The sequence below is a fragment of the Aplysia californica genome, unplaced genomic scaffold (assembly GCF_000002075.1).
Source record: "Aplysia californica isolate F4 #8 unplaced genomic scaffold, AplCal3.0 scaffold01044, whole genome shotgun sequence".
Taxonomy (NCBI): domain Eukaryota; kingdom Metazoa; phylum Mollusca; class Gastropoda; order Aplysiida; family Aplysiidae; genus Aplysia; species Aplysia californica.
In genome coordinates this window covers 23,583-36,082 of record NW_004798314.1, presented here as the reverse complement: position 1 = coordinate 36,082, position 12,500 = coordinate 23,583, and the positions used below count along the sequence as shown (strand labels likewise).

The 12,500-nt window shown below is 38.9% G+C and overlaps 1 protein-coding gene across 1 annotated transcript in view; it reads right to left on the bottom strand.

Annotated features, from left to right (window-relative positions):
• Positions 1 to 8,166, bottom strand: part of LOC101855067 (kelch-like protein 18) — a 23,940-nt gene extending 15,774 nt beyond the window's left edge. The window contains exons 1-3 of the mRNA XM_005111340.3: positions 8,021 to 8,166; positions 1,970 to 2,100; positions 544 to 684 (exon numbers count right to left, since the gene is read on the bottom strand). Of these exons, the coding sequence (XP_005111397.1) occupies positions 544 to 684; positions 1,970 to 2,100; positions 8,021 to 8,128 (380 nt within the window). The 5' untranslated portion in view covers positions 8,129 to 8,166. The remainder of the gene's footprint in view (positions 1 to 543; positions 685 to 1,969; positions 2,101 to 8,020) is intronic.
• Between the last annotated feature and the right edge of the window lie 4,334 nt (positions 8,167 to 12,500).

The following is a 12,500-nucleotide window of genomic DNA, read 5'->3' as shown; positions in this document are numbered from 1 at the left end:
TCAATATCACTGAAGTAACTGATCAAACCACTGACAAGGAAAGAAAATCTTATAATGTCAGATAACTTTGCAAGTATCCAATTTTAGGGCCAATTAGCTTTGACTGCTGGTTAGGACCACTTTCTGGGTGCATTTAAATATCTAGTGTGCGTACATATGTAGATGATTCAATTTTTAGCTATTTCAGAGGGTTTGATTTGGTCATCTCTGCATACTATAGTATGTCAAAACTTAAGGAGTATTTGACCCCAAATGACCTTTGTAGCCCCCTAATCCTCAATGTCAGTCCTTATATCCTCCAATAAATCTCAAGCACCACATTCAAGTGACTGTTCACATGACTATTTCTGAGAAATCAACATTCCAACGACAGTTGCGATAATTGGTTTTGAGACAAGTGATATTCAAAAAACTGTTGAGATAACTATTTTTGAATAGGTGACATTCAAGATATTCTTAAGGTGACTGTTTTTGGGGATAGGTGACATCCAAGACACTGTTGAGATAACTGTCTTTAAGATAGGCGACATTCAAGCTGCATACCTGTTTTTGAGATAAGTGCAGCAAGCATCTTTGACTGCCTGCATGTTGAGAAAGCTGGCAACGATGAGAAGTGACTGGACATTGTTGGAATCAATGACTACATATCCAGTGTAGGCAAAGTTGATCAAAGCCTCAAGAGCTCTGAAATAATTAAGTGATTTAAGCATTTCCTCTTTATAAGCAGCGACACAAAAAGATAATGTTCTATCTTTTCTCTCAGTCTTTTGAGCTGTCATAAAATAGATAGAATTATTTATAGCCCATAGTAAGTTTGAAGTAAACTTCATCCTCCTATTTATTTCCCAAGATAGGACAGATATTTTCTCTTCTACATTATTATAAAAAAAAGGTCATTTATGCACACAAAGCGCATGTATATAATGACACCATAACAAAGTTTAAAAAATGTTTTAAAGAGCAGGCACAGCAGTCCCCTACCCTTAATAAATTTTTCATTATACCTACAAAATAATGAGAGAAATTTTTTTAAAGTTCAGATAGGTGCAGATCTACAGCATTTTGAAAACAAAAATGGCATTTATTTCACATAAAAAATGTTAAGTAAATTGTGTTATTAGAAAGGGCACAAGGAAAGTACAAGAATAAAGGCAATAAATCATTAGTGGCCTACGTATGATGCAGGTCGTACATTTAAAAACACCACATAAAAATACCAAAGAAATAATACAAATTCAATACAACCTTTCTGCATAGAATTTATGCTGATTTTGGTCTGTCAAACCCATTTCAACTCAATTTTGGTTTTTCTCAACCCAAATTGGTTATTGTGAATCTCAATATACTTATTTAAGAACACAAAACAAATATTTTCTCTCTGGCTGTACCTAGTGTACCTCAAGTTACTTAACAGTGGATCACTCCTCGGATCCAGAGACAGAAGATCAATCCAAGAAAAGAACAGGGAAAAAAACTGGATGAGGAAGAAAAAGAAGGAAAGAAACAGGAAGAGAAAAGAGAAGAGGGAGTGGAGAAGAAAAAAAAAAAAGGAGGAGGAGGAGGAGGAGGAGGAGGAGGAGGAGGAGGAGGAGGAGCAGAAGGAGAAGAAGTAGAAGAAGAAGAAGAAGAAGAAGAAGAAGAAGAAGAAGAAGAAGAAGAAGAAGAAGAAGAAGAAGAAGAAGAAGAAGAAGAAGAAGAAGAAGAAGAAGAAGAAGAAGAAGAAAAAGAAGAAGAAGGAGGAGGAGGAGGGGGAAGGGGAGGGGGGAGGAGGAGGAGGGGGAGGAGGAGGAGGAGGAGGAGGAGGAGGAGGAGAAGAAGAAGAAGAAGAAGAAGAAGAAGAAGAAGAAGAAGAAGAAGAAGAAGAAGAAGAAGAAGAAGAAGAAGAAGAAGAAGAAGAAGAAGAAGAAGAAACAATACATTTACCAACACTTCAGGATATCCACATGGAGTATACAAACAACAATCTTACCCTGGCTCAATACTTTCCATTGTGATCTCGGCTTGTTTTGTCTCCACCATATCATGCGTAAACATGGCATGGAAATACGGGATGGTTGCAGCCAAAATGATTCGATGGGCAGAGAATTTCTGGTCCCCCACCTACATCCAAGACAAAAAATACAGAAATATTGTAATCCTGGAAAAAAACAACTATTTTGTACACCCAGCACAGCATGTAAAATTGATTTACAACCCCAAAATTGCAAAGTCAAGTAATGACTCACCCTTCAAACACTATGGGTGTAAAAGAAAGTGCAAAATTGAGAAGAGATGCTCGTGAAATCAGGCACTCTTTAAAATAATGCAACACAAGAAACTGACATTTTTCCACAGGTCAGGAATTTCTATCCAATTTTTGTTTTTTGGCTAAACACCTTTCATGCTCTTGAAAGAACACATTTCTGCATGGATTATACTGAAAAATATTGAATTAAGGCACAAAAATGTAAATTTGCGGTTTCTAAGGACTATCAAGCTTTGGAAGTTGCCAAACTTTGGCGACCATTTTCTCGCTAATTTTACCTCTGAAACTAGGCGACCCCCACCTCCTTCAATCGCAAATATCTCAACTTCTATTTATGATAGATGGCTATTTTTTGCACCGAAAACAAGAAAAAATGAACAAGCTTTAGAGTGATACCAATAACTCAACGAAAACACAATATGAACAAGGAAAGATTTAAAAATGCAAAGATCCAGTGTGCACATAATAAAAGAAACTGATCAAAACAACAGAAAAATGAGTCCTCTATTTTGCTGTTTCAATGATGTGTGTTGCTAAAACAAATCACGAAACATACATCCAGCCAAGCAGCCTACACATATAAATGTAGGCAAGCTAAAAAGTTACAATAATATTATGTTTATCAAACTTTTGATACATCCCAAATAATAAAGCAATCTTAAAAAAAAAAAATTACTATTTCAAAAACAGATCTCAGCACACAAGCTTAACCACAGCCTTAATTCTTTTTAAATGACTGATTTACTCAGCAAAGGTAAGATTCATCATCATCTTTGCCTTTATCATCCTGGTTTAGGGTAAAGGTGACCAACAAAATAGCTTCTTAACATCATTCCATGTTATTCCACTCTCTGTGATTCTTCTCCAGGTTGCAGTGTTGCACTTAGCCTTCCCCTTGAACTCTTGACTCATGGTTTCCTATCCAACACTTTTCTGTTACACAGCTTCCTGAGGATATGTCCAATTCATTACCACCTCTTTCTTTTGTGACTGAGCTGTCTTTTTCTTAATCTTCAATAATGACCTACATTCATGATTCTGTGATTCTGTGGCATCATGGTGAAATCATAAGCTCATCAAAATAATGAAATCAAAGAAACCTGCATTCTCCCGCTTCTTGGGAAATTTATATCATTTTTTAAAAAACACATTTCAGTGATCACAACAAAAAAAATGTAAATTTGCAAATTCCGAGGACAGTAAAGCTTAGAGAGTCAATAAACTTAGCCAACCATTTTCTTGGTAATTCTACCTCTGACACCATTTGACCCCACCTCCTTCAAACACAAATTAAATCTCGACCTCTATTTAAGATAAATTGGTATAATTTTCATCAAAAAGCAAGACTATAAATGAACAAGCTTTAAGATCAATAATTCCATATATGCCCCAAAACTGCAAAGTTTGATTCTACACTGCTTCATTACAAATAAATTTTGCTTATATGCAAGGAATTTCCTTTGATTTGACATACATCTTATGCCTTACGCAACAGTTTATAAAACCCCTTTTGATGAGGAAAATATTTACCAGGAAAAAAATTCCCCAAAAATGGGCACAAAATTATGTGTGCTGTGGGGTGGGGGTTTTGGGAGTTTTGTTTTTGGTAAGTGTTCTACGGCAGAGCCAAGGAGTAGTAGAGTAGAAAGGCTGCAGACAGAGTCAGGAGCCAAGAGGAGGGGGCAAAGGAGGTGAGGGGGTATGGGGAAAAAACAGAGACGAAAGCAGACGACAGAACATTGTTAGAGAACGAGAAAGGAAGTGAAAGGAGATAATACTAATTAAAGCAGACCATTTTCCGAGGCTATCCGGATTCGAACCCGGGACCTATTGAATGAGAGGCCAACACCTGTCATAAAGGCATCTCTCCGCTCCCCCCCACCCCTTCACGGGCCCCCTTTGATAAATTCCTCTATAAAAACAGAAACCTGTCTAGATCTAGCCTGGAAACGAATGAAAAATCAGCTCTCATCCGAGGGTTTTTACCTGCCTAAGTTGGAAAAATGCTGTGCCTCTCATCCCTGATCTGAAACTAAACTGATAAAGTCCGGTTCCATTGCTCTAACCTTTACGTCATGCCGCCAGGCGAGGAAGGGGAGTAGGAGTGCAATTCGGGAATAGATTTTAACCCATCTATGATGTGAGCCCTTTGCAGTGCAGATGGTCAGGGTGGCGTATGAAATTTCACCAGTGCTTGTGAAAGTGCTTGAGTGGTGTTCCAGTGCTGAAACTTTCATGGGCAGCCAGAGAGAGACCATTGTTGTGAAATTAATTTGACTAATGCCTGCCGCTCTGATAGTACAGACAGCCGAGAAAAAAAATCCTCGAATCGCTGTTACATGCACAGGAGGGGTGAGACTTGTTGACTGTTCTACTAATTGATTGTGGTAAGGATGGACAGAAAAGAGATGTTCAAGCATTTCTGCTTTTAATAGATGTAGGCGTCAAGTGCTTTCCCTTCTGATAAATTTAATTAATAAATTAATAACATGCCATGCCTCAAACCCACTCATACAGTGCCACCATTGTTTGCATTTCATTATTAAAAACAGAATGCTTGAACATCTCCTTTCTGTCCATCCTTAGCCTTAGCACCACCAATTAGTAGAACGGTAAGATTGAACTTTGGTGGACCCAACACTGAACAAAACCGGAACCACTTTTGAGCTTAGCTGTGCAAAGCTCCATTTTTATGTTTTTGTTTTGCAAGCGTGTTTTTTTTAAATTTTTATTGTTTCCAGTCAGGGGGGCAGGCCCCCCTGAAACCCCCCACTGTTATAGAGCTAGATCTAGTAGTGCACATTACATTAATTAATACATGATGTAAAAACAGTGGGTCCGCCAAAGTTCAATCCAGCCTATTGATAGGACTCAAAGTCAAAAGTGTGAAGTTTTGACCACTGCTTGCCGAACGGACAAGCGACCCTTAGTCCGACCAGCCGGACCTCTGAGTCTGAAACCCTCTTCCATCTCCCCCTAAATTCCCCAGTCTAAAATAGCAAACGCAAACGTCTAAGTCTAAGATGGAATTATGTGTGTGTGTGTGTGTGTGTGTGTGTGTGTGTGTGTGTGTGCGTGTGCGTGTGTGTGGAGTGTGTGTGTGTGAAGTTTAATATTAATATAATAATAATAATAATGTAGAATCTAGATCTAGAATATGTAGAAAGTAGAAGTAGAAGTTATGGCGATTGTGTAGATTTCCGCGTTAAATTCCGATACTATACGGGACATCTGACAAACTCTTTTATTCATATTTACAAGAATATATGTGGAAGCAACATTTAAGGAAAACATTTTTGGAAATATTCTGTATTGGATTTCATTTTATTACTCTGTTTAATGGTAAGTTCTAGATCTAGGGCTTATAGGCCGATTAAAACTAGTATCGGATAGTGATGGGCCGATACCACAATTTAGGTATCGATGTCGATACCTAGTACTTTTTCAGGGTATCGATATCGATACCTCGATACCTAATGCTATTGGTAACATACGCCTGGGTTAATAAGTAAAGACAAAAATACAACTATACTTTTCCAAGTATTTAGGTAATCGTGTCTAGACAAGTTGTGACTATTTAGCTGAGACTCAAACAAAAATTATTTGTGAGAGAGAGAGAGAGAGAGAAAGAGAGAGAGAGAGAGAGAGAGAGAGAGAGAGAGAGAGAGAGAGAGAGAAAGAGAGAGAGAGAGAGAGAGAGAAAGAAATACCCAAATATGAGAATAAAAACTAAAATTAAGTGAAGTATGGGAGGAAAGTCAACTTTGCAGAAAATGTTAGTATTGGAAAATAAAATCACAAGAGTTCTAAAAAGGCAATTCAATTTACCAGATTTTTAGCAACTTTAAATTAAACCAATGAGGATAAATCAGGGTTGTCAGTGAAGATTTTGCAAAATCACTAGATACATTTCATGAAAAACTTCTCTCTTTTTCTAAAAAAAATCACTAGAATAATTTAAAACGCTTGCCCCCTACGAAAACTTATCAGTTTTGATAAACAAAAAATTCTCAAGGCCCAAGTCCCTTGCTTTGGCAGCCCTGGGATAAATAGCACATAAGTATCGATGTTTAGAGCAGGTATCGGTACCGATACCTCCTATAGGTATCCAATGATAGTACATAACAAGATGGGCCACTTCTCTCTTTGAGCCAATTAAAAAAGTGTCCTCAAAATTTGGTGGCGCCCTCTTCACAAAAGCGCACTCTTTGCGAACAGAGTTACCCTACTTGAATTTTAAAAAATCAAAGTGAAACTAGCAAGTTTTGGGATAAATTACGGAAGAACACTTTTTACGCTGACAAAAAGAAAGTGGCTATTCTCACCCGCCCGGAAGTTCTCGCAAGATCAACTCCTCCCCTCTTCTTTCTCTCTCTGTCTCTTTCTGAATACTGTCTATCGGTGTGGACGATCAAATTGACCAAAACAAAGTTAAAAAATGATGTTAAAACACAAAAGTAAATTAATTTGGTTGTCTACAAAGATGCTACGGCTATTTAACTTTTCGAATCGAGCCGAACTACGCGGGTCGCCATTTTGTTTTGCCCGGAAATTCTCGCGCTACTCCTCTCTCTCTTTCTCTCTCCACTGCCCACAGACAAAATTGTACGCTTTTAGTAGGCTACAGTTGTAATGGAACGTTTGTTCACGGCACAGAATTCTACAATTTTTCCTCACAGTGTAGAATTCTATGGTTTAGGGTGAACGCAAAATTTGGTGAACGCGCACCGGGTGAAAATAGCCACAAGACTCGCCTGCACTATTCTCACTCCGGGTGAGAATAGAGGTGGCCCGACAAAAAACCTCTTCCGGAGGAAAGGGTGATGGTTTTCTTCGTTTAATTTGACTTTAGAATGAAAGGCGAGAGTTCATTAAAATTTTAAAAAACTAAAACTCCGCACTGAACGTACCCGAACTGCTGATGAACAGCAGTCGATCTGCGCACGCAAGGAGGTGCTATTCCTATTCTTCTTCTGGAAAAACGAAAGAGACTGCAGCGCCATCTGAAGCAAAGGCAAAGAGCATACTTCCTGCGGACACTTTTTTGGCTGAGTGGCCCATCTTGTTATTCACTATCTTTGAGCAATGATAGTACATAACAAGATGGGCCACTTCTCTCTTTGACTTTGAGCCAATTAAAAAAGTGTCCTCCAAATTTGGTGGCGCCCTCTTCACAAAAGCGCACTCTTTGCGAACAGAGTTACCCTACTTGAGTTTTTAAAAATCAAAGTGAAACTAGCAAGTTTTGGGATAAATTTCGGAAGAACGCTTTTTTAAAATGGTTACGCTGACAAAAAACCTCTTTCGGAGGAAAGGGTGATGGTTTTCTTTGTTTAATTTGACTTTAGAATGAAAGGCGAGAGGTCATTAAAATATTTTAAAAAACGAAAACTCCGAACTGAACGTACCCGAACTGCTGATGAACAGCAGTCGATCTGCGCACGCAAGGAGGTGCTATTCCTATTCTTCTTCTGGAAAAACGAAAGAGAGCTTCAAAACAGACTGCAGCGCCATCTGAAGCAAAGAGCATACTTCCTGCGGACACTTTTTTGGCTGAGTGGCCCATCTTGTTATGTATTATCATTGTTTTGAGGTATCTAAGTATCGAGTACCTGGTATCGATACCTGCCCATCACTAGTATCGGAATTTAACGCGGAAATCTACACAATCGCCGAAGTTATAAATATCAAAATTTTTGCAGTTCAATATTCTTCATGACACAGCAACAAGGCCGGTTTAACTTATACACATTATTATAAATGTTTAAAATCAACCTTAAGGGTAACATCACAGAGCTGCCCTTGTCTTCTGATATCGGCAATAGTAGGAAAAGCATTGATTGGTAGCTCAGGTTGAAAGAACTCAACAACATCGTCTGCCATCTTTGCAGCTCAATAACAAAACATTGAATCAGCCCAGTACCCAGATTATTTCTGAAAGCCTGCTCTATTAAACGCAAAAATTTGCGTAAAATGATTGTATTTCCAACCTTGAATCATTAATCTAGCCTGAAAACGTTGGTAATCTATAGTGATGTCAAGCAGTAACAGTGAATGTTGACGTTAGTTTTGTACTGCTTGATACAAATCTGTAAAAAAAAAAAAAAAGCGCCAGTGAAAACTCAACCTGGGCACCTTTTCTCCCACAAGAATACAATCAATGTCATGTCATGTAAAATACCCTCACCCCCTCCTCTCTCCTTCTCCCCCTCCCCCAATCCCGCGGTTTACAATGCCTAGGCCTGGGATCTATGTTGTTGTTTTTTTACGAATCCATGGTTCATGTTTGAGTTATATTCTGTTGGGGGGGGGGGGGGTGTTGTTGGGTTTTTTTCTCCTCTTTAACAGCTAGAATGTTACAGAATGTCTTCAGCTTACACACACACACAAATGTAATGCTCTGGCCAATGATTATAAATACCGGCTCCGGCTGTGCGAATTAAATTAATTAAGAACCAGACTTGAATTGACCCTAATTGTTTCATTACCTGCACATATTTGATTTACCGGAACATTTGAACTTATTTATTTATTTATTGATGTTGGCGAAACAGAAGCAATAATCACAGATGTTTGACAGGGTATGCAATGGGGACATCAAAATATATGGGCCTAAACTGGCATTGCGCGGGATTCGATAACATGCGAGGTACCCCAGCGCCCATCACGAATTTAATATTTTCTCAAGGGTAATATAGACTAATAGAATAGAAATGGGGGGGGGGGGGCACTAGACCTGTAGATCACTAGGCCTACTCAAGATTCTTGAAAATGACACCCACTGCTCCCAGGTAAATTTACTAACAAAAAGCATGACTGAGAAGAAGGGGTCTTGTACATAGAAATGTATTTTTTGTTTGGCTCACTCACAATAATACATAGGCCTTTACGTTCTTATACTCTTGTATTCTCTGAGCGTCAAGGTATAGGCCTAGATCTATACTCTTACTCTATACCGTGCGAGTAATGAGGTGTGTGTGTGTGTGTGTGTGTGTGTGTGTGTGTGTGTGTGTGTGTGTGTGTGTGTGTGTGTGTGTGTGTGTGTGTGTGTGTGTGATTTCTTTTTGTGTTGTGTGTGTGTGTGTGTGTGTGTGTGTGTGTGTGTGTGTGTGTGTGTGTGTGTGTGTGTGTGTGATTTCTTTTTGTGTTCATTATCAAAATTATTATTATTATTATTATTATTATTATTATTATTATTATTAATATTAATAATATTATTATTATTATTATTATATTATTATTATTATTATTATTATTATTATTATTATTAATATTAATAATATTATTATTATTATTATTATTTGGTAAATGTTTTACGGCGCTCGCGACTGCATAAGGTCATATGAGCGCACGGGACACACAAAACATTTTCAGTTGGTAGGAAATTTTGAGTTTTGCCCGGGTGGCGGCCGAAGCTTACTCTTATCGATCTTAGACCACCAAGGGATCTTTTAACTTTAACGTGCGCAACTTGCACACGAGACCTCCGAGATTTTTCGCCCTTGTCCGAGAACGCCAGGTGTAAATCTTTACTACCAGAAGATCAAGGGTGTGGCTGAAAGAAAGCAGTAAGAAGGAGCCAAGGAGTAGCAGTAGAAAGGCTGCAGAAAGAGTCAGGTGCCCAGAGGAGGGGGCAAAGGAGGTAGGGGGAAGAAAGCGGAGACGACAGCAGACGACAGAACATTGCTAGAGAGCAGGAAAGGAGGTGAAAGGAGACAATTTTAGAGAAGAAAATTTTTCTGTCGCTAGCCGGATTCGAAACCGGGACCTTTGAAAGAGAGGCTTAACTTCAAGTCCTCGAAAGCCCTCAATTGTTATTGTTATTATTATTATTATTATTATTATTATTGACGACATCATAATCGTCTGTCTGTCTGTCTGTCTGTCTGTCTGTCTGTCTGTCTGTCTGTCTGTCTGTCTGTCTGTCTGTCTGTCTGCGTTTGTAAATATGATCACAATTTATTCACATTTCACGAAGCGGCGAAATGGTAAAAGGCAAGACAATATTGTTTCGGCTGATCCGAGGCCTTCGTTGGGAGATTTTGATAGTCTGCTTGCGCTGGCTTTTTCGTTGCACAAAATACATAGGCCTATAAATGAATAAACACGAACTCAGATTCACGAACATAATGCTCACTTCTGTTTTTTCCATTTCTTAAAATAAAAAAACAACTAATTAATGCGATAGCAGTCTTCCCGTTTGTTTCCGCTATTGTGTTTTAAGACAGACGTTCACATCATACATTTGAAAGATAACGACATGTCAATGCTACACTTTTTTTTTTCAGCTGAGATTTTTTTTAGTCTTCGTACGAACCACACCGTTCTGTTCATGTTTGTATTTTTAAATACTGAAGACGTTGATATTTTGACTAAGTACTATCAAACCTTATTATACCGCCACATTGGGACTAGCATAAAGTTGTCGGAACAGTGGGGATGGCGGTTTAACGGGATCCTTTATTATATAGCCCCGACTGCCCAATGTCAAGGAATATGATTCTGCCGTGCGATCTGTGTTTGAAAAGTGCCATTTTCGTGGGAGAAAGATGATCAAGGTTGTTGTGTTTTTTGTTTATTTGTTTTCGTGTTGTTGTTGTTGTTTTTTGAGTGGGGTAGGTTTCTCTTTGACTCCATCGACCAATCTTGGTCTTGGTCTTCGTCTTGCTTTGAAGCTATGGATTCTCACATTGTTGGTCTTTGAGATTGGCTGTTGGGGCCCCATTCCCAAAACGTGTCCAAATCAATTGATTCGTTGTCTCTCGGTGTACCGTTACTGTATTGCACGTTTGTTTCGGTGTCCATTTTAGTGTCTTCGCTTCTTTGTCTGTCTCTTTTCATTATGTTTAGCTTCTTTCTCAGGCTTTTAATTTGTTTCGCATGCTGTTATTTTACTTTACTTTGATTTATTGAGGGTTCAGAATTAGCACTGGTAATAGAAAATTGATATTGATCTAGATCTACTGGGATTTTTTTGGGGTCCAATGGGATATTTTGATGTTTTAATGCTCTTTTTACTCCTGTATGAACTCATTCAAAGCCGGGACATGTTATCTTTTCGGCTTAGTATATTATTTAGGTCATTTCGTATCTATCTATCTATCTATCTATCTATCTATCTATCTATCTATCTATCTATCTATCTATCTATCTATCTATCTATCTATCTATCTATCTATGGGGTTTTTTAGTCTCTATATATACGATCAGATTGGGATACGACAGAATAGGTTGTTTGCGTCTGAGACATTGAGATATCAATCTATCTATCTCTCTCGACTTTTGAATTTATATTTCTATCTCTTAATGCTATCCGATGGGACACGATAGGAATGTTATTTGAGCTTGAGACTTTGAAATCTGGAGGACTGCCAAACAGATAGATTAAGCAGGCAGGGATCGTTTGAAGGTTGATATCTCATAGGAAAGCTTGGTCTCGACGGGAAGTCACAGACGGCCCTGGTTTAAACTAAAAGATGGAAGGAGAGAGGTGAAGAGAAGAAGGCAATGTGGGCGCCACAAGGAATATGAAGGTTAGGGAGACCAAGAGGTACTTGGAGATGAAAGCCATCACGAAAGCCTTTAACTGGATTAAGACGACGGAGTATCAGTCTGCCATCCTCGTCACCGACTCGATGAGTATCCTCGTAAAAGTGAAGAAACACGTGATGTATGCAGACTGGAAAGAGGCAATACAAAGTAGCAGACTCCCAAGGATTGTATGGATCTTAAGCCCTGGTCATGCAGAAGTTCGACTCCAAGGCAATGAACATGCTGATAAGCTAGCCGGCCAGGTTGAGATTGGCGGCACCATGCAATTAGATCCACTAAGAGTCAGGGCGGCATTGACAGCATGGTTCTACGACCACCGAGAGGATGAGCACCACTTCACACACAATGGGTAGACTAAGGGAAGCTGATGTTTCCAGAGGGTCGGGGAGAGACAGCAACATGCGTGGAAAAGCCAGAAAAATATCCAAACAGCTGTTAACAAGAAACGATCTGCTGGCAGACCCTTTCGTGGATCCTGGAGAGGAGAGAAGAACAGCTATGGCATTGTGCCGCCTGCAATGACGCCTATTCTCAAACCAAGTAAGTAAGAGGTACATGTACTTGGAAGGTGGAACAGTTGAGGATGGAAACAAGAAACAAGAAAGATGAGGAGCAAGATGCATCTATTACCTGTTATGGGGGTCCGTAATCTATCTATCTATCTATCTATCTATCTATCTATCTATCTATCTATCTATCTATC